Source organism: Colius striatus, chromosome 5 (genome assembly GCF_028858725.1).
Source record: "Colius striatus isolate bColStr4 chromosome 5, bColStr4.1.hap1, whole genome shotgun sequence".
In the NCBI taxonomy this organism is placed as follows: domain Eukaryota; kingdom Metazoa; phylum Chordata; class Aves; order Coliiformes; family Coliidae; genus Colius; species Colius striatus.
Window position 1 is genome coordinate 5,043,644 of NC_084763.1, and position 27,666 is coordinate 5,071,309.

General features: G+C 50.9%; 3 protein-coding genes and 2 non-coding genes across 8 annotated transcripts; 4 read left to right on the forward strand and 1 right to left on the reverse strand.

Moving 5' to 3' along the window:
• Positions 1–2,640: 2,640 nt before the first annotated feature.
• LOC133625493 (C-C chemokine receptor type 8-like) lies at positions 2,641–4,948 on the reverse strand. Its single transcript, XM_061996822.1, has 2 exons — positions 4,895–4,948; positions 2,641–3,711 (listed from the first exon to the last, which is right to left on the reverse strand). Exons 1-2 carry the CDS (start codon positions 4,946–4,948, stop codon positions 2,641–2,643), a joined length of 1,125 nt encoding a protein of 374 aa, XP_061852806.1.
• Positions 4,949–8,987: 4,039 nt separating this feature from the next.
• Positions 8,988–21,413, forward strand: SLC25A38 (solute carrier family 25 member 38). 4 transcript variants are annotated; one of them, XR_009818779.1, is made up of 8 exons: positions 8,994–9,149; positions 11,194–11,315; positions 11,906–11,990; positions 12,895–13,074; positions 13,456–13,624; positions 14,113–14,279; positions 15,154–15,863; positions 19,010–21,413. XR_009818779.1 is itself a non-coding variant. In XM_061996698.1 (7 exons), exons 1-7 carry the CDS (start codon positions 9,081–9,083, stop codon positions 15,274–15,276), a joined length of 915 nt encoding a protein of 304 aa, XP_061852682.1. In that variant the 5' UTR covers positions 8,994–9,080; the 3' UTR covers positions 15,277–18,347. The 4 variants fall into 4 exon arrangements, 3 of the variants coding, with proteins under 3 accessions (XP_061852684.1, XP_061852682.1, XP_061852683.1); XM_061996698.1 differs by lacking the exon at positions 19,010–21,413 and having other exon boundaries at positions 15,154–18,347; XM_061996699.1 differs by lacking the exons at positions 8,994–9,149; positions 19,010–21,413 and adding an exon at positions 10,012–10,056 and having other exon boundaries at positions 15,154–18,347.
• Positions 21,414–21,801: 388 nt separating this feature from the next.
• RPSA (ribosomal protein SA) lies at positions 21,802–26,848 on the forward strand. The gene is made up of 7 exons (XM_061997222.1): positions 21,802–21,890; positions 22,135–22,302; positions 22,998–23,116; positions 25,048–25,293; positions 26,108–26,236; positions 26,456–26,624; positions 26,705–26,848. The coding sequence occupies exons 2-7, from the start codon at positions 22,170–22,172 to the stop codon at positions 26,797–26,799; spliced, it is 891 nt and encodes a 296-aa protein (XP_061853206.1). The 5' UTR covers positions 21,802–21,890; positions 22,135–22,169; the 3' UTR covers positions 26,800–26,848.
• On the forward strand, positions 23,801–23,962 carry LOC133625589 (small nucleolar RNA SNORA62/SNORA6 family). Its single transcript, XR_009818844.1, has one exon. It is a non-coding gene; the product is annotated as a small nucleolar RNA SNORA62/SNORA6 family (small nucleolar RNA).
• LOC133625599 (small nucleolar RNA SNORA62/SNORA6 family) lies at positions 25,414–25,572 on the forward strand. Its single transcript, XR_009818853.1, has one exon. It is a non-coding gene; the product is annotated as a small nucleolar RNA SNORA62/SNORA6 family (small nucleolar RNA).
• Positions 26,849–27,666: the final 818 nt, after the last annotated feature.

A 27,666-nucleotide genomic window follows, 5' to 3' on the forward strand; every position in this document is an offset into this window, starting at 1 on the left:
AAGCCACCCCTGTAGCCTCCTGCTACCAAAAAAACCTGGCCCAGGCAAAACCACTACACCCTCCGGAGGGAGAGGAGCTCTGAGAGCCACGGGGATGCTCCTGGCCTCCCACTGCCACAGAGGGCAGGTGCTGCCAGCCATGCAGCCTCCAGATGTGGGTCTCACCTGCTCCCTTTGCACAGGAAAGCAGCAGTAGCAGCTCAAAGCATTTGCACTGCAAGGAGAAATTGAGGTCAGGACTAGCTGCCTCTGGCAGGAAATATTTTAAGCTGCAGAAAGCATCTCCAGCCTCTGCTGGACGGGTTTGCAAGTGGAGCTGAGGCAGCAGCAGGGGAAAGAAGCTCTCCAGTGAGACCTGCAGAAATGAAAGACTTCGCAAAGAAGGCTCTGCACACCTGTGCTACCCTTGCTGCAAGGTTCCACTCCAACAGCTATACACCAGCAATCAATGAAACCTGTGTACAGAGGCAGATATTCCCTAGCAGAAATGCCCAGCAGCACCAGGGAAGAGCCACAGTCTCACCAGCTTGGGCAAATGGGCTCCAGCACCCATCCCCAAGCACTTACACAGGGACCCACAAAACGGGGCTGTGGGCTGCAGAAACCCTTCCCATCTCCTGTGCTTCAGCTGAGCAGAATTCAGCTGAGATTGGGCTAAACCCAGGGCTCACACTGTGAATCTGCAGGGGAGACAGCTGATGCTGTCACACTTTGGCTTTGCTTTTGTGAATCCCCTTCCAGAGCACTTGAGTGTTTGCATAGACAGAAATAGCCTGATTGCCCAAGGCACCTGAGCAGCAGGAGCTGTACCGGCTACCATCCTGCTGCTTGGACCTAGGCAGCACCTGAACCTTGTCCCCAGCTCACAGTCTCTGCTTTACAACTGGGAGAAGGTGTGTTGTGTCCCACACAAGGCAGCCTGTATCCTTTACACGCCTGCCATCACCAGACTGCTCTTGCAAAGGGTTGTGCCTTGCAAGATTGCAAATGTGAGCACTGATTAAAGTAAGTAAATCCTATCCAAAGAAGATTGGTGGTTTAAGGGAATTGTGTTTTGAGTTTTGCTCTGCTCTACCCTAGGAAGTAAGCCCAAGGCTACTCACTATGTGTAGAAACACCACGAGGGCAGAGTCCTGTGGGAAATTACATTTCTAGACTAAAAGATAATCCACTCTCCACTGCTTTTTCCCAGGGGAAGGGGAAGAGGGAGGGAGGAAGGAGAGAAGAGGCAGCTGGAGGGATTGTCAGTTTTGTAGAACTGCCCAGGACAGAAAGAAATGCACGAGCTGAAAGAATTAAGGATGAAACAGGTTCCTCAGGTACAGGGATTGTGCAGTTTCACTGCATGCAGTATCTTTATTATAAAGCTTCAAATATGGTGGTATCTTGTAGGGACAAATAGATCAGGACTAAAAGCTTCAGAACACCATTGCATCTATCTGTCAATACCTGTCTACAGAAAAAAGGTACATAAAGAGGTGCATGTGTATATCTGTGTGTATATTTGCACACATGTGCATGCATGCATCTGTACATCTACATTATAGGCATGGGTGACCATTCAGATAGAAATCAGTCATTTCCAGTTACTGAGGTAGAACAGCAACAAGGAGGTGAAGCCCAGCTGCTGCTCAATAGCAGCTTCCATCCTGGCACACCAGTTGCTTGAAGCATTCAAAAGGTTCCCTCATGGGCAAGTGTGAGGGTCATCTGGCTTTCAGGCTGCTCTGGAGCCTCTTGCCACTCAAAGCAGCCAGTGCTTGTGTGCTTGTGTGCACACCACCTCAGTTACAGGATGCTTGGTGCTTGTGTCTCTCTCCATCTGCAGAACACCCAGCCTCTCGGCCAGTGGCCTGTGGTTTACCAGCCAGCAGCTCCACAGGAAGCTTGGACAGGAAGCTCTTACACTCTCTCAGCTCACACAAGGTATTTTTTCAACTCTTTAGCCTTTTTTTTTTTTAACCTAGTAACTACTTCTCCACTCATCCCTGGGGTATGTGTTTATTCACGTAGTGTTTTTTCCCTTGACAAACCCTCCCAGCCCACGAGCTGCAGGCCTTTGGAGCAGATGGGGAGCCTCTCAACAAAACACACATGTAGCATTTATTTCCTCATTGCTTATCTAACTATTCACTCACCAAGGTCTTTCTGGGCTGGAAGCCTCATTCAACTGAATGCCAGGCCCTGGTATGATGGCTTAAACATGGCCACTGTTTCCCTCCAAAGAGCAGGCTCCCAGTCCTGCTGAGAGCCTTGTTCCTGCCTACAAAGCAAGTGTGCTCTGCTGAAATGAAGGAAAGAGCAGCCAAGCATCCGACTTTGGAAGCATAAAGAGTTCTTTTCAGTACTGAATCAGAGGTGGAGGAAGAAAGGTTTGTAAAGCACCTCTGTGTGCACTGTGCTGGTGATTGTGGGCTTTCACAAAGCAGGCGGGGCAGGATGTGAAAGAGAGGAAGAGAAAAGGGAGGAAGATGCAAAGGAAGGTGCTAAAAAGTAAAGACTCCAAAGGCAACCGTGATAAAAGCAAGCTCAAGCAGCTGCTTCCACTTTTCCAGTCCTAAAAGGCTGCCCAAACAGTGCATCCCTGCAGGAGGGATCCTCAGGGCCCCTCTTCAGGAGGAAAGTTTTTGCATGGTAGCTCTAGAAGGCAGTGCCAGCAAAAGACAACTGTGAGGACTTTGTGTGCAGAGAGGAGTGCTTTTCCAAGCTGTGCCCATCGAAACCACCTTTGCAGGCTGACAGAAAACGTGTGTATCTACTGAAAGCTTCGTGGAGTTGCTTCTTGAACTTCTGACCCACAAAGGCGTAGATGAAGGGGTTGAGGCAGCAGTGGATGAAGGAGAACGCCTCAGCCAGCTCCATGGCCAGGTCGAGCCTTTGGCTCGTGTGGCAGTCATCCAGGATGTACATGTACCTCAGAGAGTTCAGAAAAAGGGTGACATTGAGGGGGGTCCAGAAGAGGAAGAACACAATGACGACGATAAAAACCAGTTTCATTGCCTTGTACTTGTTGTGAGTGTGGCACTTGGGCAGGTTTTTCAAGATGCTGTGGTAGCAGAAGGTGAGGATGGCAGCGGGGATCAGCCACCCCAGGATATTGACTTCAAAATTGCTGAAGATCTTCCAGCCATTGTCACTGCCAGGATAATGAGGGACACACTTAGTCCAGTTATTTTCATTCATTGCCTGGAAAAAAACTAAGTCTGGTGTCGCTGCTAAAATGGCAAGTGCCCAAAGGAGCAGGCTGGTGAGGAGGCCGTGGGCAGGCGTGCGGATCTGCAGAGCGTGCACGGACTGCACGATGGCCAAGTACCGGTCAATGCTCAGGATGGTGATGAAGAAGGCGCTGCTGTAGAAGCCAATGAAGTAAGCTGAGCTGATGATTTTACACATGGCATTTCCGAAAGTCCACTGGCTCACGATGGAGTACTGAACCAAGAAAGGGAGGGAGAAAACAAAGAGGAGGTCAGAGATGGCGAGGTTCAGCAGGTACATGTCGGCCACGGCCTTGACTTTCCTGAGTGTTAGGATCCAAATGACCAAAGCATTTCCCACGAGGCCAGTCACGAACAGTAGGGAGTACAGCACTGGGAAAAAGGTAGATGCAAATGCTGGGATGTGTCCAAGGCCACAGTTGATGTCCAGATCTGTGTAGAAGTCCATGTAGTCATAGGCTGCAGAGGTGTTGGGTGTCAGTGACGTGTAATCCTCCTGTTCAAAGATAAAGAAGTTCATGAGGCCTCAGTCTCAAATTACCCTCTTAGTAAATATAATAGGCATGAGTCAGCTCACAGCAAGCCACATGAGGACAAAACAGCTGTGCCTCAGCTGTGCTGGAGGATGCAAATGAATGCGAGCGACCTGCCCTGCGAGATGTGGGATATGGTTCTTGCACCAGAGGGGCAGAGGACGTTGAGGAAAAGGCAGCCTGTGGTGTTATAGCAGAGGTAACCTGTATCTCCCTGCCAGCACCATGTGGACTGCCCAGCCCTGTGCCAGCAGTCCAGGTGAGGCATTGGGGCCAGAGACAGAGAACATCCCCAAGCCAGCAACCAAATGGGCATGGCCAGGGGTCTGAGAGCCCCTGACATAGGGTCTTATTCCTTGTTTCTTTCAAAAAGGGGAAAGAGAGCAGGGCTCAGGAAGGAATTGACATGTAAATGTGAATCTCCCAAAAGCTCCATTTCCAATTAGCTGCGTGCCAGAAATAGCCCTTGATGAGACAAGCAACTTCTGCAGAGGATTCCTGCACAGTTCAAGCAGGTTTTCAGCCGTAAAGGCACCAGCACATACAGGTCACCAGCGGGTGCTGCACATCACATGCTCTCTCCATCCCAGCAGGGCAGCTTTTCCCAAAGAGTAGAGGAGGCTTTCTGCCCCTTCCTGCCTCATCCCTAGCAGGAGCTTTGCCCTCTCAGCCTGTGCCAGCACAGACTGCTGCTGCCAGCAGGTCATGCCCATCAAAACTTTGCTGACAGGGATGGCTGGTTTTCCTTTCCAACACCAGCAGCCTTGCTCTCCTGGCAGCTGTCAGGATGCACCAGCAGCAGTGACCTGTCCCTTCCCTGCTGCTCCCTGCCCCCTCACAGACCCCCAGCAACAACCACCACATCCCCAGGCAAGACCTGTGGCAGCAAACAGCTAAAGATGATGGGTGGCAGCACATCTCCTGGCCCCCACTTCTAACACTGCTCCTGCCTATGAACACGGTCTCATCAGCCAAATATATTTTCACTTTGTGGGGGTTTTATCCAGAGAAAAACAACCACCCTGATTTCTCCTAAACCCTCATCTTTCATACCAGTGCCATGTGTCCTCGTAGGCAAAACTGGATGCTTCAGATGTACTACTGGCCTCAGCTTGCAGGGCAGCAGCCCAGTGGGAAGCAACTCACCAGCACGTCCTCGAAGCCTCCTCCACTGGACAGGTATGTCAAGTTCCCCTCCATAATCCAACACTGTGTCTGAAAGAGGAAACCCAAAAAGATCTGTATATCACAGGTTTTTAAGAAGTGGGCATACCCTCACACATGTACACCAGCAGTATTTACCTTAGCTTCTGTTGCAATGTCAAACCACAGGCAAGCTTCTCACCGTAGCACTGCAGTCATCAAATGCCTTTGCCTCTGTGTGATAGGTCTTACATTAAAGACACACCAAACCCCAAGCCAATGAGTTCAGGCTCCGTGCTTAGACAAATGGAAATGTGAGAGGTTTATCTTGAATAATCAGTAAGTCTTTTTCACTTTGAGCATTTATAGCAACATCAGTGGAAGAGATTCGCAATTTCCCGTCTGTAAAACGCTCCCATCCCTCACCTGAGTGCCCCATCCTGCCTGCCACCAGTCCTGCTGGCTGAGACAGAGGAAGCTGAGCTGCCTCTCCTCTGCTCTAAGGACTTTTGGTGAAGATGTCTGTGTGGGGGATGGCTCAGTGCTGCCCAACAGCCAGCGATGGCCAAGGGCACCATGTTTGCTTTAACACTTTGCTTTGGAAGGTGCCTTCCCCCTGCAGCCAGCCCCACACAGACAGAAGTACCCAAGAGAGCTGATCATAGAATCATAGAACCATTTAGGTTGGAAAAGACCTTTAAGATCATCAAATCCAACTGTAAACCTAACACTGCCAAGCCTCTATCGCCCTTCTTTCCCAAAACATCCTCCCTGCAGGATGCTCTCATAGACTAACACTGAAATAAAACCTTGAACAGCACTGGATTTCCACCAGACCTGCTGAGGCCTCATCCTCACCCAACATGGTTTACACCCCACAGCTCTCTCTGATCTCTCCCCACAATTCCTGGGGTCAGGCTTCGTCCCCAGCCAGATGTGCCAAAGGGCACCTCTGCTTGCAGCTCCTGAGCCCAGGAACCATGCAAATTGGCCACTAGCCCTGGAGGGAGGTGGCCAGTGCCCTCCTCCACTTTCAAAAAGTGAAGTCAGTGAGAGGAGAAGGCAGAGGAGCAGGCAGCAGGTGCCCAGGAGGAGCAGGCAGGGCTGGCAGCGTGCCCCAGCCCTGGGCAGGATGCCCTGCTCTCTCGCCTGCCCACTCCTTGGCCTCGCAGGTGCACTCCTGGTGTCACGGCAGAGGGAAAATGTGAGTAATGGCATGAGATAACCTTTAAAGGTCTCTTCCAACCTAAACTATTCAATGATTCTCTGACATAAGCGTTCTGGATAGAGCCTCACCAGAAAACTCCCTGCAGGCACTGCAGAGCCAAACCCTCCCAAGTTACAGCAGGGTCCTGGTCTGCAGCACAGCAGCACACAGCCCCTGTGGGATCCTTTTGGCTCTTGTCAAGAGCTAGAAAATGCCTTTCTTAACTCAAAGCCACAAATTTCTCACCTTCAGGAGCCAGGTGGTTGGTCTGGCCGCAGGGGTGCAGAGAGGGAGGTGGTGCTGGCTGCAAACACGCTCGCCAGCCTCAGCTCTGCCTCTCAGGGCTCACCAGCAGCTCCTCTCCTGCAGCAGTGCAGCTTTGTGCAGTCCTGGGGCCTCAGTGGTAATTCCACAAACCAAGCAATGGTTAGTTAGTAATTTGCAATTACAATACCTCTATGCCATTCTAAATGGCTACTATGCATGGTCTAAGAGGGTCTTTGGTGGTTTCTGGTGGTCCTTCGTGACTCAGTGGTCACCATCGCCCCCTACTGCAATTACCTTCCAACTAGTTTCTTCATTAGTTGGCCAGGCACAAGTGGTTCGTCGCAGTCTCTTGACTCTACTTCCCATCAATCCTACCCTGCTGTCTGCTTTTGACATGCCTATACAATAGTGAATTGCTCCAAGCTTGATCTTTGTTCTTACAGTGTTCCTAACAAAGTTGCCCTCATTCTTTTGACAGTCTGACAGCAATCTGGCTGCTGTCCAGACCTGCCATGGAGAGGTGGCCGCTGCACAGCCTCAGCTCCAACACGGTGGTGGGCTTGTTGAGCAGTGCTGTCACTGGGAATTATGTGGGGGGTGTGAGGAGGTGTCTCTCCTGAGCTGGCAGTGTCTCAAAGCAATGTTTGGCTCTGCAGAGGCCTGTGTCCTTCAGGAGTGTCAGTGACGCTTCACCTTTCAATCCCTGTCTCTAGCAGCTGGGGAATTTGGGACTGTAAGGACACCATAGTGTGAGATGTGGGGGCAGAAAAGCCCACGGTTTGAGAGTCATCCTGCACTTAAAGCCAACAGTGCCTGGGCACCCCAGCTGCAGGCACCAGCCTGGATCCAGAAGGTGCACCTAATTTTTCCCTCCCCACCCTTTTAATGAAGAATAAATGTGACTCCCTCTGGTGTCTGGAAAGCCATCAGAGCCCAGTCGTCTCCTCGCATCGCTCCAGGAGCGTGACCCAAAGGGCTGAGGCTCCCTCTGCTGGGTTTTCTTTCAGAAGTGAGGCACAGAAATCATCCCTGCAGAGAGATGTGCATGATCGGCAGTGCTCCCCCACCTCCTCATTCATCATGAGGCTCATTTTAAGGGAGAAAAACACTTTCAGGTCCATCTTCTCCAGGAAACTGGAGACAGCTGTTACTGACAGGGTTTTGTGCTGGAAGAGCTCTTTCCTGGGATGTGAGAAGTCCTGGCTTTTCTCTGTAAAACAGTAAAAGTGTTTGTAGCTCCACCCAAAGCCACGGAGAGAGAGGAGCCAGGAACACCACTCTCAGCTCCAACCAAATCCTCAGCTCCATACAGAAACATTTCAAATGCACCACTTGTGTTTGTCGGCCTAGTTAGACTTGTTAAGATCACTCCTCTAAATAAGCAACTGCACATGTTTTTATTGTGTCTTCAGAGGATAGACATCGCCATGGTGAAAGTCAGAATTGGTTCTGAGAACAAGACATCCCCTTAAGTGCTGGGGTACCTACCCAGCCGCACCAGCACTGCAGAAACACGCCAAAGGAGCTTTCTCAAACCCAGCCAGCTTCCTTATCTAATCAGTGATGATGTATTGGTAGCAAGGGGGCTGCCGTGTGGGCTTCTGTGAGAAGATGCCACAAGCTGACTCCAAGACAGATCTGCCACTAGCCAAAGCTGAGCCCATCAGAAACGTCGGTGGTTCCTCTGTGATAAGGTATTTAAAAAGTAAGGGGGAAATGCTGCACAACAGCAGCTGTGAGAAAGCAGTAAGAGTACATGAGAGAAACAGCCCTGCAGATACCATGGTCAGAGGAGGGAGAGTTGTTGCTCCAGGTGCTGGAGAAGATTTCCCTGCAGCCCATGGGGACACAAGTTATCCCCCATGGAAGTCCTCAGTGGAGTATGGTGTGAGCTAGGGAAAGGGGGCTGGGGTAATGGACATAAGCTGGAACACAGAAAAGTTTCACTTAAACACAAGGAAAAACACGTTTGGTGCTGAGGTGAGGGAGCCCTGGCCCAGGCTGCCCAGGGAGGGTGTGGAGGCTCTTTCTTGGGAGGTTTCCAAACCCGCCTGGACACATTCCTGTGCCCCCTGAGCGAGGGGAACCTGCTTTAGCAGGGGTTTGGGCTGGATGATTATTCTAGAGGTCTCTTCCAGCCCCTACCATCCTATGACTCTATGAAAGAAGCAACAGGAGGAATGGGGTTGAGCAGATCCCCTTTTCCATGAGTTGGGAAGCAGTCAGTTAATGAAATGTAAGACAGTCACTCCCTGGAGGAGGAAGCTGCATAAGGAGAGAGGAGCTTGCAAAAGGGAAGGTGGAGTCGCTAACACAGAGCTTTTGCTAGCCTGTGTGTTACATTTTATTACTGTCCCTCTTTCTTAAGGATCTGCCACATGGCAAAGCAATCAAACAAGAGCAAGAGGTTTGTGCACGTGGTTATCGCTGCGCCCAGGATTTTGTTTCTAGGATCAGCCCAAACTAGGTGGAGTGTGAGGTGTCTCAGCTGTGAGGTGTCTCAGTTGTGAGGTGTCTGGATGTGATGCCCCTTACAGGTCACAGCAAGCTTCCAGGCAAGGTTCTCAGAAAAGCAGCTTGCCAAAGGCGCTTTGTGCTCCTCCCAGCCTCCTGCTTCGCTGATAAGCAGCAGCTGGCTCTGCAGATGCCGTGGAGATGGCACAGAGCTGACGCAGGTCAAAACCAGAAGCGTCTCGTTTCGGCACATCACATTCAATGCTCTGGAAACACAGCCTTTCTCTGCTCCAGGCCCAGGATGTGGAAGGCCAAATGGAAACACTGGTGGTAAGAAAGCAACGTGTTTATGAACGCCATAGTCTCCATGGCAAGGTGGTTGTGGAGGTGGCTGTGGGAAGCCACGAAGACTACTCATTATAAATATTATATATTAGTGTGGCCAGTGGGCCCAGGGCAGTGATTGTCCCCTTGTACTCTGCACTGGTGTGGCTGCAGCTCAAGGGCTGTGTTCAGTGCCGGGTCCCTCACTGCCACAGGGACACTGAGGGGCTGCAGCGTGGCCAGAGCCGGGCACAGAGCTGGGAAAGGGGCTGGAGCACAAGGGTGCTGGGGAGGGGCTGAGGGAATGGGGGTGTTTTAGTCTGGAGGACACTGAGGGGAGACACAAGCGCTCTCTGTAATTACTTGATAGGTTATAGAGAGTTAGGGGTCAGTCTCTTCTCCCGAGTGACAGGACAAGAGGAAACGGCCTCAGGTTGTGCCAGGGGAGGCTGAGGTTGGAGCTGAGGCAGAACTGTTTCCCTGAGAGGGGTGTGAGCCCCTGTGCCAGGCTGCCCAGGGAGCTGGGGGAGTGCCCAGCCCTGGAGGGATCCCAGGGCCGTGGAGCTGAGGTGCTGAGGGCCGTGGGGTAGTGGTGGCTGTGGCAGGGTGAGGGGAGGGCTTGGACTCCAGGAGCCTAAAGGGCTTTTCCAACCAAAACGATCCTCTGAAACTGTCCCCTTCCCGCTGCTTCGTATCTAACAGAGCCCACGGGGCCTGGATGTGTAACAGCAGAGAGCCGTGACGCCGGCGGCACAGCAAGGGTTAAGAGCGGAGGCGCGTGCGCAGCCGGTGCCCCGGGCGGGCCGCGGGAGGGCGGGGCGGGGCGGGGCGGGGCGGGCGTCACGCGCTGCCGCTGCGCTCAGTGGCCGCCGCCGCCGCCGCGCTCAGGGCGATGCCGGCGCGAGAGGCCGAGGTAGCGGCGCGCGGCCTGCTGGGGCCTTCCGCTGCCGCCGGGCCCGCCCGGGAGCCCCGCGGCACCGAACGGCACGGCGAGGGGAGGGGAGGCTGCCCGAGGGACGGGAGGGAGGCTCGGGGCCTGCCCCGTAACGGTGTGCCCGGGTGAAGGCTGAGGCTGCTGCCGCGTTCGTGCGGAGGGTCGGGGCGGGTTTTGCGGCGGGGGCCGGAGGCGGTGGGTGTGAGGCAGCCGTGTGCAGCTCGCCGCCGAAGGGGCGGCTCTGGCTGTTGGAGCGTCCCTGCAGAACGCAGCGTGCTGCACAAACCGTCCCTGCCCAGCTTCTGCTTCCAGGGGCGTACAGACTTCTTCCTTAACAAAGCAGGCTGCCCAGGGATGGTGTGGAGGCTCCTCAGGAGGTTTCCAAACCCTTCTGGCCACGTTCCTGTGCCTCCTGATGGAGAGGAAACTGCTTCAGCAGGGGCCCGGGCTGGATGAGCTCTAGAGATCCCTTCCAACCCCCTCCACTCTATGATTCTATGGTTCCCTATTAAAAAAACCCCACACAACTCTCCACCCTGCTGTTGGTGGTTTAAGCCTTCAGCTTTACCCCCTGGGAAGTGCTGTGAAGCAGCAGCTGGTGTGCAGAGGAAAAGCAGGCCTTAGCTGAGCCATCCGTGCAGCACTTTGAGTTCTTTCAGCTGAATGATGTGGTGGGCACTTTTAAGGGAGAGCCTCACTAGTGCCTGTGGCAGTGGGGAGACCTTAGTGTGCACTGAGGAGAAAGGGCTGGAGGTGCTTCCAGCCAGGTGCTGAGCAGAGGTAGATGGAACTGGGGCTGAGGCACAGGTAATTAAGGGAGTGGTGGGACAAGAGCACCCATTTCTTTTCCGGTGGCAGATGGTTACCAGATAATACATTTGATGTTCAGGAAACTCCTTCTAGCCACCAAGGAGTTTCTGGAACAATCTCCCAGGAAAGGCAGAGGGATTGAAAACCATAAATAAAACTTAGGGTCTGAAGAGGTTTCCTATGCCCTGAGCAGCAGTCCTCAGCATCTGGGGTCAGCTCATCCTCCTGTCCTGTAACATGACATTTTATCTGCTTGTGCCATTATTAATTAAATGGCCACTTCAAGTCCTTTTCTTCATCTTCCAGATGCATCCCGTCCTAAAGGCCTTTGTGTGTGGCTCCATCAGTGGGACTTGCTCCACGCTCCTCTTCCAACCCCTTGACCTGCTGAAAACCCGCCTGCAAACTCTGCAGCCTGCTGTGAATGGGTGAGAGAGTGGGGATGCCCCACCATAGGCTTCTGCCTCATTTGCTGTCTGGGGCTTGGAGTTGTTAAGTGGGATACTGAGACTCTGAAAGAGGATATGTGTTTTTGTGGCATGGAGGAGAATCGATGTTTTGCTTCAGAAAAGAGCAACTGACTGCCTTTGTGAGTGCTGCTTTAAGAACGTTCAAGCTCAGCGTTTGTCTGTACTCATCTGAGAGACTGGTGTTTGCTGTGATTTCACAGGGTGCCCTCTGCCTGAAAAGTCCTGTGTGTTGTCACAAAACTTTTCCATGCTCCTGTTTGCTTGGTGTATTCAACCATGGCTACACCTGCTGCTAACAAATGCAGTGAGCAACTATAAATGCTAACTAGAGAAACCTCTAATGTGTGCTACTAGCAGTGGAAAAGAAGAAGGTGACAGAGAAGCCCTGCAGATAGTGACCAAGCGCTGCAGGCTGAGTTGACAGAGAGCGCCTTGGAGGTGCTGGGGCAATGCACAGAGCTGTGAGTGAAAGGGGGTTACTGCAAAGTGCATCTGCCAGAGAGCAGCAGCAGGGCATCTCTGTAGTTCCCCTCTTGTCTCTCTCTCAGGTCCGGTCGTGCTGGGATGGTGACGCTGCTCTTTAGGGTTGTCCGTACAGAGAGTCTTCTGGGGCTCTGGAAAGGTGTCTCTCCTGTAAGTGATGGTTTTTACTATGACTTCTAAACAAATAAGTAAATAGATAAACCTACTGTTTATGACAAACCATGACTGCCTGGATTTGTACAATTTGATGTGTACAAGCCAGCTCTTGTATGATTATGAACAGAACCATGTGATTCAGGTGAAATCCTGTTTTCAGGGGTTAATGTTGTGAATGCCACTGATTTGGTCACTGCAGTGGCTTTGCAGTCCCAACCAGATGAATCACAGAATGGTAGAGGTTGGAAGGGACCTTTAGAGATCATCCAGTCCAACCCCCCTGCAGAAGCAGGTCCCACCTAGATCAGGTCACACAGGAATGTGTCCAGGCCAGTCTTGAAGCCCTCCAAGGAAGGAGCCTCCACACCCTCCCTGGGCAGCCTGTGCCAGGGCTCCCTCAGTCTCACAGTGAAACAGTTTTTCCTTGAGTTTAAATGGAGCTTTTTGTGTTCCAGCTTCATCCCATCACCCCTTGTCCTGTTGCTGGATACCATAGAAAAAAGTGCTGCCCCAAACTCCTGACACCCAGCATTTAAATACTTGTAAATATGAATTAGATCCCCCCTCAGTCTCCTCTTCTGCAGACTAAATACTTGAACACACTTGAATACTTCTGCAAATGTGGGGTGACAACTACACCAGCTTCATTTTGGTTTGGAGGGTCTTATTCCTAGAAAACTGCCATTGAGGAAATGCATTAGATCTTGGCACCCTTTGAATCAGTTGACTCTTGGTGCTGTTAGTGTTTTTTACCTTTTCTTTCCTCAGCTTGTTGGCTTTAATGACTTCTTTGTTTCCTACAAAGCTTTCTGCCAAGCTTAACAGGTCTCAGAAATGTTCTCTGGTAGATGTTGTCTAACATATACCCTTTCCTTTCTCCATCTGCTTCCTCCTCAAGTCCTTTGCAAGATGTATTCCTGGGGTTGGGATTTACTTCAGCACTTTGTACATGATGAAGCAAAAGCTTCTAGTGGAGCGTTCACCCACAGCCCTGGAGTCTGTGTTTCTGGGAGCCACTGCACGTGCGGTTTCTGGAGTGTGCATGTTGCCAGTAACTGTAGTGAAGACCCGATACGAGGCAAGTATGACTTTCTAATTGGCTCTGTTAATGATTTCACAGCCCTTCCTGGTGATGAAAAAGAAATTGTTCTGTTTCTGGAAGGTTTACTGCCACGTGAGTACAGCCAGGCATGTGGTCCCAATCTCATCCTGGCTCACACGTTGTGCAGGAAATAGCATTATCAATTTAGACAAGAAGAAACAGAATTTCCTTTTCCTATTTTCCTTCCTGAAGGATTGTTTAGAGGCTGAGGTAGCTGAAACTCACTCTTTTGCCTCAGGCTGTCCTCTGTGCTGCCTTGAGTTACTATTTGTTTGGGTGCTGTGGCCTCAGGGCTTGTGTGGGGCTCCTTGACCTGTGCCTGGCACATGGGTGACTGACCATCACCTCCCCTTGCAGAGTGGAAGGTTTGGCTATGGGAGTGTGTATGGAGCTCTGAAGAACATCTATCAGACAGAAGGGGCTCGTGGCATGTTCAGTGGGCTGACGGCGACGCTGCTGCGGGATGCTCCCTTCTCTGGCATCTACCTGATGTTCTACACACAGACCAAAAAACTCTCACCTCAGGGTAAGGCTGAAGGTTGGAGGCTGTAATGGAACATGTTCCTCTTCTCACATCTTTCCCTGCAGTGAATGGCCTGCATGCTCTGCCTAGTCTCTGCCTCAGCAGTTAAATTAGTCTCTTGTAGGGCTTTAGGTGGGACAGTCACACTTGCCTATGAAGAACTGTAGACCTGAAGCTCAGGTTAGTGAACAGCTGAGAGGATGTCTTCAGCAGTGCTTTCTGCTGCTGGTTGTCTTGCATACTGCTCAGTTTCCACTGAACCAAGGTTTCTGTGATGTTAGAACTGACTGAGGCAACACTTGCCCAGCCTTTCCTTTTCTGAATTCCTGTCAAATTCAGTTCCCCTTTAAAGGTCTCTGTATCCTGTGTGGATTTTGGCTTCTTCCAGATTCTAATGCTGTTAATCATTCAGTATTTTTTCACTTTGCCAGGCAGCACGAGTCTTCCTGTCCTGTTTTGTGTCTGAGTGCATTCCCTCTGCTCTGTTGCAGACCAGCTGGATCCAGTGCTCATGCCCTTGCTGAATTTTGGCTGTGGGGTCTTTGCAGGAATCTTGGCCTCACTGGCAACGCAGCCTGCTGACGTCATCAAAACACACATGCAGCTCTGCCCTCAAAAGTACCACAGGACCAGCCAGGCCATTGCCTTCATCTACAAGGTAAGGTGAATCCCTTCTAATATGCACAGTCACAGTCTCACATCTGTTCTCCTTGCTTGAAACACAGTGCTGCAGAGAAAGTTGTTACCTTTTAAAAGAGATGAACAAGTGTGAGTGCTTGCTCTGCTCTTGCAGCCAGGCCCATTGGCATCAGCGTTTCCAGAAGTTGAAGCTGGTCGTGCTGTGAGAGACAGAGGCTGAATCTCTTGTCACTGGTTTATGTGCAGACCTGTTCAGTAGCAACTGGGAAGTACTCTGGTTGATGGTCTGAAAGCAGTCAGAAGCCTCAGTCTACTCCTTAGGGGCTGTTGTCACTACTCAGGTGTCTTTCTTGCTCCCCTCAAATGGATCACAAGGCAATGAACACACCCCCTGGTTATTCTTGCCATTCCTTAGTCCTCCACCTGTTTTCACAAAATGACAGGTGATGGGGAATCAGGGAGCAAGTATTAGAGTGGAGAGATGGATGTATTCAAGCATGCATATCCACACAGACCTGCTTCATGTTTCGGGCTGGTGAATGATTTCACTTCAGTTCTATCTGTTCCGTATCGATTCCTATACTTATAGTGATGGAAAGTGCATAGTTTGTCATCTTTACAGCTTCTCCTTCTCTTTGTGGGTCTGGAGTGTGACTTTCCCTGTCCTGCCATCCCCTTCTCTGCTCACTGCTTGTCCTGCTCTTGTGGGTGGCTACAGAGTGCTACGACTTCTTCCTAAACATTAAACACTACTGAAGCCTGGGGCTTTCAGAAACTGATGTAGGCCTGAGCTGAAATATGTAAATACTGCTGTTCCATGTAATAAATACAAAGTGAAAAGAGTTAGAGAGGCAGCTTGTGATGGCTGGCTGTTGGTTTCTCTCCTGTTGCAGGATTTTGGGTTGGTGGGCTTCTTCCGAGGCGGCGTGCCCCGTGCCCTCCGTCGGACTCTGATGGCAGCGATGGCATGGACAGTGTATGAACAGATGATGGAAAAAATGGGCTTGAAATCTTGACTGGCTTGCACAAGAAGTGACCAGCTTCACTCCTCCTCCTGCTTGCTGTGATCAACTGGCACTAGGAAGTTCCCAGTTCCACAGAGGAATAAGCCTTACTCAGCCAGAAAGAAGAAAGCGCTACTGAGACAGAGGATGAGGCCTTTTGGCAAGTCAAAGACTGTGCTTGCAGACTGCCATGGGAAATGGCAGTGTTTGGCAAGTCAAAGACTGTGCTTGCAGACTGCCATGGGAAATGGCAGTGTTTCCACCGCCTGGTAACTGTGCTGAGAGAAAAGCCCCTTTTAGAAACAGCTCTCTGCTCATGACCTTTATGCAATGAGACGTTGCTGAGCAAAGGTGTTCTGAGGAGAAAACAGCGATTGCAGAACGTGCCAGCCTGTCCCTTGCTGGTCTGGCCAGTAGGGTCACAATGACCCACCATCTGATGGAGATCCTCCTGCCTCAGATGCTTTGTTCTCACAGGGGAACGTTGCAGACCACGGTGGGAGACTGGATGTGTCTCCTAATGCAGGAGTGGGTGGAAGAGAAATGAAGTGCTGACGGAATCTGTTGTCACTTTTGTACTATGCAGGATAGCAGAGAAGGTAACTGGAACCTCCGTGCTTTGTCATGTGTTAGTATGTGTTGAGCATCTTAACACTCTTGGAATGTGCTTCTGCCTCTACAGCAGTGTTTGCACAGGAATTAAGAAGCATAAGGCACTTTAGAGTTGATTGCTACCAAAGTTCTACTCGTTCTCTGAGAAATATTTTTCCTGCTAGTCTGAGTATCAGGAACACACAAGTGGCTTTGGTTGTTTTTTAATCCAGTTGCACTAGAGACTTACTTGCTTCTGATTATTCATTTGCTGGTCCTTGATCAACGCCCCCAGTGAGAGCTGGTCCTTAGAGGTAGCTTTTAGGGTCATAGCTCATGATGAATGAATGTGTAACGGAAGCAGGATATAGATACGCTTGAGATTGCCCTTAAAAGCTGCTGCTGATTGCATGTGGAGTATCTTGGGGTTTAGAAAGAAAAGGTTACTGTCTTCTACAAGCTTTTCTCTCCAAACTTTCAGACCTGTGAGTGTTTGGTAGGGAACTTCCGTTCTCTGTGAGCTCCACATAGACCCTTCAGAGTTTCCTGGATGATCAGTTTCTATTAGTGGCTAGTCCATATTTCAGTATTCCTCACTTTAGGCTTAGAGGTAAATGTCTGCTGTGCCTTCTTCCTCATTGCTCCTTTGTTATACAGACCTCACAGTGTGTGCTGTCCCAACTCGGGTACAGCCCGCTCCCCTCTTCACTTGTACCTCTGTGCTGTCTGTCTGGCTTGGGATCCTTACTGCTCTGTTGGCATTGCCGCAAAGCTGGGCATGCAAGTGTGCTGCATCTTCTCAGGTGTGCCTTGCAGGAAACTGGTGTGGGGAAACTGGTGCTATGTGGTGCTGGAGTCACCAGGAATGGTGGTGGAGGGTCTCACGTGCACATGTCTACATGTTAATGATAGAGCACTTCATCAAATCATTCCATGTTGGGACTGATGAACTGTCAGATTGCCTCTGCTTCTTCTGTGTGCCCAGGCATGTGGGCACATAGTTTTCCAAATCCTAAATAATCCTAAATCCCAATTGTTCCTTTCTTTTGCTGTCCCTCCTACCCTTAGTGACCTGAACTCGTGAGACTGCATGAAACAGTGGTAACTGCACATCCTCCTTTGTTTCCTTATCCTGACTACTACTGCCACAGAGAGCTGGGGAACCCAAGTCTAGGATTGTTGGCCTGGCAGAGAAAGGTGCCAGTTACACAAGTTACCTCATTTATTTTTTATTCCCCAGTGTGTGGGATCAACATGTTGTACTGGAAGCCTGAGTGTATGTGTTGGTGTGTGAGCTGGATCTGGCGATCATCCTGGACTGTGGCAGCAAAGGGCTGCTTATGGTGTTCTGTGAAGTGCTTCATGACTGAATTCACGATCTAGCAATGGCAAAGTGATGTGCATTTAAAAATGAGGCAGGTGAGCAAAGATCGCCAGGTGGTTAAGACTTGAATTAAGTAACATCCTCATTGGAAGCCTGAAGTGCAGGAACACTTCCGTGGCTTTTATGCCCTATACTTCTGCCTGGTCAAGTAACAAAGGAAGAACTAGAGAGTTTATAGCATTGTGCTGGTGTTTTGAAGCCTACTGAGATTTTCTTTATGAAGTTTTATTATTTATTGTCTTAATCTGGATTCAGTGTTAGCTTTTCCTCCGGGAGTGTTCTTCCTTTCCCCTTACTTTGTGGACAGTGATGAGGCTCTTTGTTACTGTGGTAGAGTGAGAAAGTGTATGGTTTTGGCTTGTGAATTAGCCATTGTGAATGGCTCCTTTGAGTTGAAGAGATAGAGAATCTAAGCTACACTGTGTATCAACCCTTGGTGCTACAAATCCCTGCAGATGAGCTGGGGAGACTGAGGTTTTGCAATGCAAGTTTGTGGTTTGATATTCTTTCTTTGCTGTTTGTTGAAGCTACTTCTTGATAGCTGTAGCAAGTCAAAAACCACAAGTCTTAGATGTATTGCCCTTGAGGTTGAACACTTCTAATTAACAAGTGGGCACTGTACTACCTAAATGCTGAGTAAATCCATTAGAATACCCCTCATAAGAGGTGCTCAGTCACCTCCCTGCATCATGCCAGTGATTCAGCACTCACAGTCCCATGGGGTAATCATTTCCAAAGCCATCTTAGCTCAGATTCCAAAGAAGGTGGTGTCACCTGTTCTGTATGCAGCAGGATGGCAGTTGGGTCCCTCAGAACCCCACTGTCTGGGAACACACTGCTAGTGAAGGGGCATGGTGTCTGCTTCCCCTGCAGCTGTGCTGTAAGAACCCAGCTGGGTAACATCTGGAGCTGTAAGGACACGAGAGAAATAGTCTGGTTATTTATTCTTCAGAAACTTCACCTTTCCATTCTTCCTGTGCCAATGGTGTTTGGTTTGCACTGTTCAAACAGACCTGAAGCTTTGGAACATTGCATAGGTTTGAGTATTGTGTTCCTGTGTCTGTAAAACATTCACATCAGAAAGTGTATTAAATGTTTCTGCTAAAAACTGTTTTAAAGTGGTTCAAAAAAAATGACCATGTCATATCTTGGGTGTTCCTTTAAAAAAAACCCCAAACAACAAACCCTAAACCAATCAAACCCACAAGGGATGGGATGGAGTAAAGGGTTATGAAAGCAAAAGCTTCCCAAGAGGAGAGGACTATTGGTTGAGCTTGGAGCCTGTACAAGGCAATGCAGAGCCTCTCTTTCTGTGGGGTGTAATACACACAGCTGTGCTAGTACAACCTAAATCAGCTGTACTGAAAGGGAAAAAACACCCAGCCATGGGGAACCTTGTCTTTTTGCCAGCTTCCTCTGCCTGCCTGCCGAGTGTAAAGACTGATGGAAATTGAGTCTCCATAGTAGCTGGTGAGAAACCCACCTCTAGGACAGCAGGGCTTCAAGCATGCTTGGGAGAGACTGGTTTTCATCTGCTACCAACCAGGTCTTTGCTACTGTGGCAGCCTGATCTCAGCAGGGGACCTTGTGCCTAGGACATAATCCTTTGCTGCAAGGCACAGTTCAAGGGGACACTAGATGGCTGGGATCTGCTCTGGCTGGCACGGTACAGTCCTGGGGTTCAGTAGTGGGGAGGTTGTGCTGAGCTGATACCAAGATGCACATCTTCCAGAAGGGAAGATCTCAGACCTCTTTTCAGATGTTGCCTAGATGATACATGGAGCTATTTTTGTGGAGAGTGTGCAATGGACTCACCAGCCAGTCCTGGAGTGCAGCCTTGTGCGAGCTGGACCTGAGCCACTTGTGCAGGTACCTGATACCAAGTGAGGCTGGCGGTAGTGCCCACCCTTCCCCAGGGCTCCCCAGGGCTCCTGCTGCCCTGCAGAACCACCCCCAGGGGAAAGGGTGTTTCTGCTCATGCTGCTGACAGCTGCCCCAGCTGTGAGATGAGATAGCAGGCACGCTCCCTGACTCTCTTGCGTAGTGGAGGCTGGGAAAGATAGGAGAAGAACAGTTTAAAGGCACTGTCGTTGCAATGAAACATTGAATTGCCAATGTCCTTTCCACCTAAAAAGCAGACAAACACTTTGCTTGCTTTTTTCAATATTTAATGTATATGGGGCCATGTATAATCACTGAGGCCAGAACTGAGCAGGTGTGCTTGCTGATTTTCTTCCTCACACTTTCTTCATCTCCCTTTTTCTTTGACTATAAAATGCTTTGGGAGATTTTATCGTTAATGCATGAAGGATTTTTAGTCAAAATGACTAGAGGGCAGTAAGAGGTTAAAATGAGACCTCCACAACTTGTGTAACAGATGTGTCCCTTGGGAGAGAGGCCAGTGAAGGCTACCAAGGTGCTGAGGGGACTGGAACGTCTCTGTGAGGAGGAAAGGCTGCCGGGCTGTTCAGCCTGGAGAAGGCTGGGGGAAGGGAACCTTATTAATGCTTATAGATACCTCAAGGGTGAGTGTCAAGAGGATGGAGCCAGTCTGTTTTCTGTGGTGCCCAGTGACAGGATGAGGGGTAATGAGCACGTGCTGGAACACAACAAGGTCCACTTGATCATGAGGAGAAACTTGTTTGGTGTTGAGTTGAGGGAGCCCTGGCCCAGGCTGCCCAGGGAGGGTGTGGAGGCTCCTTCTCTGGAGATTTCCAAACCCAACTGGACACGTTCCTGTGCCCCTTGATGGAGGGGAACCTGCTTTAGCAGGGGCTTGGGCTGGATGAGCTCTGGAGAGCCCTTCCTTCCAACCATTCTGTGATTACCTCTCCTCTTCACTCCCCCTCTTCTCCCTCTTCTTCACGTCGTGCTCCTGTGAGGAGACAGATGTTGTACATAACAGCAAGAGGTCTGTGTGTTCTCCCCATCCACAACGTGTGTAGTAAAGTGCAACAAAAGCCTCTTACCCCGTTAGATACCCGTGAAAGGGCTCATGTTCTTGCTGAGAGCTCACTGAGTGATTTGCTGAGCTTCCGTTTACCTGCCTTTGTCACCACCGTGTGGCAAATGTGTGAATTCCTCTCATAAAGAATGTAAAGCCGATCTGGAGAGCTTGCTAATGAAGGCAGAAAAGAAGAACAGTGTGAGAGCCAGCTCCTGACTTGCAGGTTGGAGTTTTGTGGGAAGGAGGGGAGGTGGCTGGCAGCAGCTGCTCACCCAAACACGACAAGGGCTCATTTTACAAGCGGGGAATATATGTGAGAGGATGTTGTAACCTGCTGCTTAAACAAACCTCCTCCAGAGCCACCCACTGCACAGGCACAGCTGAGGGGCTACAAGGAGGTTTGATGCCCAGTCACATTCCTGTTATTAGAGTAGGTTAAAAGAGATGAGAGAAAACAGGGACATGAAGGTGAGTTCATTACTTGCAGAAGTACTGGCATTAGTGGCTGCATTAGCTGGAAGTCTATCCAAATCTGAAGGAGAGCAAGTGAAACAAAGCAAATGCCACCACTTTTAATCTAAGAAACTCCACTCTCTGGCCCGTGTTGGAACAGAAAAGAGTAGATGTCACTAAACATGTTTGCTCATAAAGACAGAGAAGTGGTCCAAATCTCTCATGTACATGCAAAGACACTGATTTTTCATTCAATGCTGTAATACTGAGGCTTCTCCAGAGCAGAAAAATCAGCTTCTCACTCCAGAAGACCAAGTTCATTCCAAAGAGAGCTTTTAAACAGCTGAGCTTGTATCTACTCTTTTTACCCTAAATAGGGTGAAGAAGAAGATGATGAAGCATCTTCAAATCTGATCGATTCCTTTTGCTTCTTCAAAGTCAGCAAACAAAATAGTCCCCCTGGAATATTGTGTCCAGTTCTGGGCCCCTCAGTTCCAGAAGGACAGGGTGCTGCTGGAGTGGAGTGGAACATCTCCCTTGTGATGAAAGGCTGAGGGAGCTGGGGCTCTGCAGCTTGGAGGAGACTGAGGGGTGACCTCATTCATGGTTACAAATACATAAAGGGTGGGTGTGAGGAGGATGGAGCCAGGCTGTGCTCAGGGATGGCCAATGACAGGACAAGGGGCAATGACAGGACAAGGGGCAATGGGTGCAAGCTGGAACAGAAGAGGTTCCAAAGAAACACAAGGAAGGATTTCTTCCCTGTTGAGGTGAGGGAGCACTGGCAGGGGCTGCCCAGATGGGCTGTGGAGGCTCCTTCTCTGGAGACATTCCAACCCAGCTGGATGAGTTCCTGTGTGCCCTGCTCTAGGTGGTCCTGCTCTGGCAGGGGGGTTGCCACAGGGGGTGAGCTTTCCACATCACTTCCAGCCCTGAGATTCAGTGCGTGCCCACTGCGGCACACAGTGCCTAAGCTCAGCGCCTCTGACTGCTCTTTGTGTAACGGGGGGACAGCCGTGCCAGCGCAAGCTCCCCAGGGCCGGGCGGTGCCCGTGAGGGGCCGCGGCCGCCATGTTCCCGTCCCGGCAGCGGCCCGCGCGCCGGCACGGCCCCAGCCTCTTCCGCCAGCACGCGCCGGGCCCCGCCCCCCGCGGCTCCCCATTGGCCGAGCGCCGCTATATATAGGTGTCACGTGGGGGCGGCCTCCTTTTCGGCCCCGAGCCCGCACGGCCTCCACGCGGCGTTGTCAGAGTGAGCGCGGGGGGACGGGGGGAAGGAGCCGAGGGGAGAGCGGCCGCGGCGGGGTCGGCTCGCCTCATCTGCGGCTGGGCCGCGGGGAGGGCCAGGGCCTGGCGGGTGGTGGCGGGGCGTTGGGATGCGCGGGTGAAGAGGCGACCGGCCTGGCCAAGATGGCGGCTGGTGGCGCGGGCGGGCGCGCGGGGCCTGGCCCTCGTGAGGCGAGGGAAAGGGCTGAGCCCGGCGCTTGTGGCCGCAGGTTCCCTGTCGTCGCTTCCAAAGGGAAACCCCACAATGTCCGGAGGCCTGGATGTCCTGCAGATGAAGGAGGAGGATGTCCTCAAATTCCTCGCTGCCGGGACCCACCTGGGAGGCACCAACCTGGACTTCCAGATGGAGCAGTACATCTACAAAAGGAAGAGCGATGGTAAAGCCCCATAGGATGGGCGGCCCTGGGGGTCCTGTAGGAGGGGAACTGGGGTTTTATGGGCACAGCCGAGGAAAGCAGTAAGGCACAAGCTAGAGCAGTTTCTCTGTGGCCTGACTGAATCTTGTTACCCAGAAGAGTGGCACGAAATATGGATTTTTAGAGCTTGGTAAGTCAGTCACGAGTGGCATTTGGGCACTTCTGATCATAGAATCGTGAAATGGTTGGGATAGGAAGGAACCTGCACAGCTCATCCAGCCCAACCTCCTGTTAAAGCAGGTTCCCCTCAGTCAGGGGGCACAGGAACGTGTCCAAGTGGGTTTGAAAACCTCCCAAGAAGGAGCCTCCACACCCTCCTTGGGCAGCCTGGGCCAGGGTTCCTTCAGCACCAAACGAGTTTTTCATGATAGTTCTTGACTGCAGATACAAAATGGTCTTAATGTGTCCACAGTTTTTCTGCTGCTCGTTTTCATTAGTCTTCCATCTAAGCTGCACTCTCTTAAAACATTAAAGCTCCTTCCAGGTTCTGTTTCAGGTTGATAGATGCTGGAAGTGTGCTATATAGAAAGCCATCTGGGGAGGATTTTCCTTGGAATAGCTTCCCACTAACTAGAATTTTGCAGGACAGAAAAGTACTATCCTGTGTTAGAATCTTGGTGTTTGCTGGTTGCTCTAAGGCCTTTTGTCACCAACAGGTATTTACATCATCAATCTCAAGAGGACTTGGGAGAAGCTGCTGCTGGCAGCCCGTGCCATCGTTGCCATTGAGAACCCAGCTGATGTGAGCGTCATTTCTTCCAGAAACACTGGACAGGTAGGATATTTGTTGGTCCCAAGGCCTGCAGCCTTGGACTGCTATTGCCTTTTGTCAGTGGCAGCTTGATGATGAAAAGGAGCAACACAAATTTTGTCTCAAGAAACACTTTTTGGGACACATGTTTCTCGTGTCACACTTGGGGCTCAGAACACAGCAGTTGAAACCCAGCTCCTTGTTTCTGTGGATTTGGGGTATTTGATGACTTGGTTTTCTTTCCTATCACAGAATCTTAAGGGTTGGAAGGGACCTTGAAAGCTCATCCAGCCCAACCCCCTGCCAGAGCAAGGCCACCTAGAGTAGGTCACACAAGAACTCCTGTTGGATTTATAGCTTGTTCGTGGTTGCTCCCCTGGTGCCCTTTTCCATGCCCCAGAGTTCTGTGAGTCACTGGCACTGCTTTTTGAGGACAATAAACACCTGATAGGAGAGTTTTCAGAGAAGTCTTTTGCTCTGTTATTGAGTAAGATGTAGTAACTAGTATATTTTAAACTTTGTAGATTTTGAGCAGCAGAGTTCTGTCACAGAAGGGGACACAACCTGTCCATAAAACCTGGCTAGCCACTGAAGCTTCTGTCTGTGAGCTCAGTGGCTTGAGACCAGTGCAGGTGGTGCCACAAGTGTTCAGGGAGATGGTGACTGACATGGGGTGGCCTGACAAAGGGAAAACTTGTGTCTCTGTGGACTGCACACTGTTAAAACTTGGTGCTGAGGTCAGTCTCTGGCCGATGAGCTCTCAAGTGTCGGAGGTGTGCTACAGCAAAGCAGACGGCAGGGTTTTCGCTGACACTCCAGGAGAGGAGCTCCCTCCAGGACTGGAGTTTGATAGTAGGCCCTGCCACATACCTGAGGGGTTGCAAGCTGTTGCAAGGGAACAAAAGCTGCCAGCTGCAATATAATGAGTACAGCTACAGTTTGTGTGTGTCCACTGTTGAGCTTTTCCACAGTTCCTTGAAGTTAAGCTACTGGGTGATGAAAGGATGTAGAAATAATTGAAGAAAATTAGGTGTTTTTCATGAGCTGCTTGTTTTACCCCACCTTTCATGATTTGATGGGGAGACTTTGGAGTGGAACTTGCAAATAACTGCAGGAAAGTGTGTTTTTTCTGTATCCTGACTTTGTGCTTTGGCTTCTGCAGGGGGATTGGACTTGGTGATCTCTAAAGGTCCCTTCCAGCCTCTACCATTCTGTGATACTGTGATTCTGTAATAGGCTCAAGAGGGACAGAGAACTGCTGGAGGGAGTCCAACTGAGGGCTACTAAGACAATCAGGGGACTGGAGAATCTCTCTCCGGAGGAAAAGCTGTGGGATCTGGAGCTGTTTAGCCTGGAGAAGGCTGAATCATAGAGTCATAGAGTGGTAGGGGTTGGAAGGGACCTTAGAGATAATCCAGTCCAACCCCCCTACAGAAGCAGGTTCACCTAGATCAGGTCACATAGGAACATGTCCAGGTGGGTCTTAAAGACCTCCAAGGAAGGAGCCTCCACAACCCCTCTGGGTGGAATGAGAGAGAGGAACTTTATAAATACATAAAGGGTGGGTGTCAGGGGGATGGGGTGACACTTTTTCTGTAGTGGCCAGCAAGAGGACAAATGGTAACGGACATAAGCTGGCGTATAGGAAGTTCCATTTAAACCCAAGGAGAAACTTGTTTATTGTTGAGGTGAGGGAGCCCTGGCCCAGGCTGCCCAGGGAGGGTGTGGATGCTCCTCGGGAGGTTTCCAACTCCCCCGGACACGTTCCTGCACCTCCTGATGGATGGGAACCTGCTATAGCAGGGAATTGGGCTGGATGAGCTGTGCAGGGCCCTTCCAACTGCCCATTGCATGATTCTGTGATGACATGATGATCTAACACCTGCTAAATCCCCCTGGGTGGCCTGGTTGAACTGCAGCTGTGCTTCAGCTCCTCTGTGGTCCCTCTTTCGCAGCGTGCTGTTCTGAAGTTCGCCGCAGCCACCGGAGCCACTCCCATTGCTGGCCGCTTCACCCCGGGCACCTTCACCAACCAGATCCAGGCAGCTTTCCGTGAGCCACGGCTCCTGGTCGTTACAGACCCCCGGGCTGATCACCAGCCCCTGACCGAGGCGTCTTACGTCAACATCCCCACCATCGCGCTCTGCAACACCGACTCCCCGCTGCGCTACGTGGACATCGCCATCCCCTGCAACAACAAGGTGACTCCCACCCGCCCCTTCCACACAGGGGATGGTTGCCTCTTACATCTCACATCTCCAGGGCATCAGGCTCGTGAAGGCTTCTCGTGAGCCAAGCGGGTGGGGAGGGGAGGGAGCTGAACTGCACACAGTTGGAGCTTGGAGCTGAGGCTGGTCTCTGGCCGAGGAACTCTCAAGTGTAGGACGTGTGCTATAGTAACCTGGCAGGACTTCTCGCTGACGCCATCAGGGTCTTTGTGGCCCAGTGAGGGGAGTTTGATAGTTGTCCTTGCCACAGTTAACAATGAAAGGGAACTGAGGAAGAAGCTGCTCTGAAACAGGAGCTTGCCAGAAGTTGCCTCAAAAGTGAAACCTAGTAGAGAAAATGAGGGCAACTATCCAGATGTCATTAGCCAAAACTGAGTTGTGAAGCAGGTGAGAGCACATCTGCAGGATTTGCTCCTTTGGTTAAGTTTTCTCTTTGTGCATTCTAGCATGTGTGATAAGCATAAATGCCTGTCTTTTGGTCAAGATTCCTGTGGGGTAGGGAGCAGTATGGAACTCCACAGCAGGAGAATGACTTCAGGCTTTGCTCTCTAAAGCAAATCCAGGTGTTGATGGTTCAAGTGTGCTGCAAAATGTCGCTGGGAACATCAGTTGCCCTTTCCCAAGTCCAGGTGCCAAAGTCTGGGCATTAGCTGCTGACGCTTTCTCGTGACTGACAAGAACCTTGGGTTGTGTTGCAGCTGAATAAGTCTTGCTCTGTCAAAGAAAAGAGGTGTTTGCAAAGGTCTGGCTTTACAGCAAGACTTTAAGCACCTCTTTCTTCTTGCAGGGAGCCCACTCGGTGGGTCTGATGTGGTGGATGTTGGCTCGGGAGGTGCTGCGCATGCGAGGCACCATCTCCCGCGAGCACCCGTGGGAGGTCATGCCCGACTTGTACTTCTACAGGGATCCTGAGGAGGTAGGAGACTTGTTTCTGGAATATCCCATCTTCTGCCCTGTGGTGCTCTGTGTGCCTGCTGTCAGGGACAGGCATTGCTGATCAAACACTTTGTGCTTGAGGGTGGTGGTTGGTTAATGATGTTGCCCGGTGTCAGTCGGTGCCTGTGGTCTTGGTGTAGGTGGTTGTGAGGGTGGTGAGGTGTTTCTGGAAGGCTTAAGCTACGCTTCTCCCTTGCAGATTGAAAAGGAGGAGCAGGCTGCTGCTGAGAAAGCAGTTACCAAGGAGGAGTTCCAGACGGAATGGACAGCCCCAGCTCCTGAATTCACAGCTCCTCCTCAGCCCGAGGTGGCGGATTGGTCTGAGGGAGTGCAGGTCCCCTCTGTGCCCATCCAGCAGTTCCCCACAGGTCAGTCTGGGGGGTGTCTGGGGTAAATGTTTGGAATGGGTGGGAAGAGCTGCTAAACATTGTTGCCTTTGTATTTGCAGAGGACTGGAGTGCCCAGCCTGCCACTGAGGACTGGTCAGCTGCCCCCACTGCCCAGGCTACCGAGTGGGTTGGTACTACCACAGAGTGGTCTTAACTTCAGTCCAGCTGCACTGGGAGAGAAATAAAGAGTGGTTTATACACAGTGTGCTTGGTACTGCTCTTTTAAACTTCTTGGCAGGTGAAATATCTGTGTGGGTTATGGCACAGCCCTTGACCAAGAGTGGAAGTGTCTGTAAAGGGCCCTGGCACCCCCTTGGGTGGAAGTTGGGGGCTGTAGACTCTGGCCCTATGGTGAGGATGGGGTCTTGTCGCCAGGAGCAGATGGGGTGGGTGTTCTCTTGTGAGGTGGGAGCTGCTGCCTTGCTGAAACAGCAGTTTCACCAAAATACTTCAGTAATCCTCAGGAGAAAACCCCATTAATCAACCTGTCAACAGGATTCTGTTTGTGTGATTGATTGCAGCAATGGCAGGTGTAACCTTCACCATTACAAACGGGGTTTTGATGATTAGGGGTAGAAATGTGTTCACATGGGATCCCTCTTTCCATATTGTTGCAGTGTCTGCCTTTAGCCCTGCCAGTTGACCTGTAATGTCTCCCTTTAACACGTTTGTCCCTTTGCTTGGACTCTTCTGGGATGTTGCTTAAACTCATTTTAGCTAGTGTGTCACTTCTTGTGTGACAGTCCTAAATGGTTGTGTTTTTACTAGCTACAAGGCCATTGATTTGCTTTAGCAGGGGGTTGGGCTGGATGATCTCTAGAGGTCCCTTCCAACCTTTACCATTCTGAGCTTCACTAGTACTGTTCATGACTAAAAAAAATGTGGGATGCACCCTTTGAAACAATGGCTCCCTAATCCTTTGAAGGCCAGAGAGCTGCTCAAAGGGGCTGTACACCTGCTCTGCCATGTGTGTGGGTTAGGGTTAGATGCAGGCTTAGGCAAAGGAGCTCAGGTGGGGATG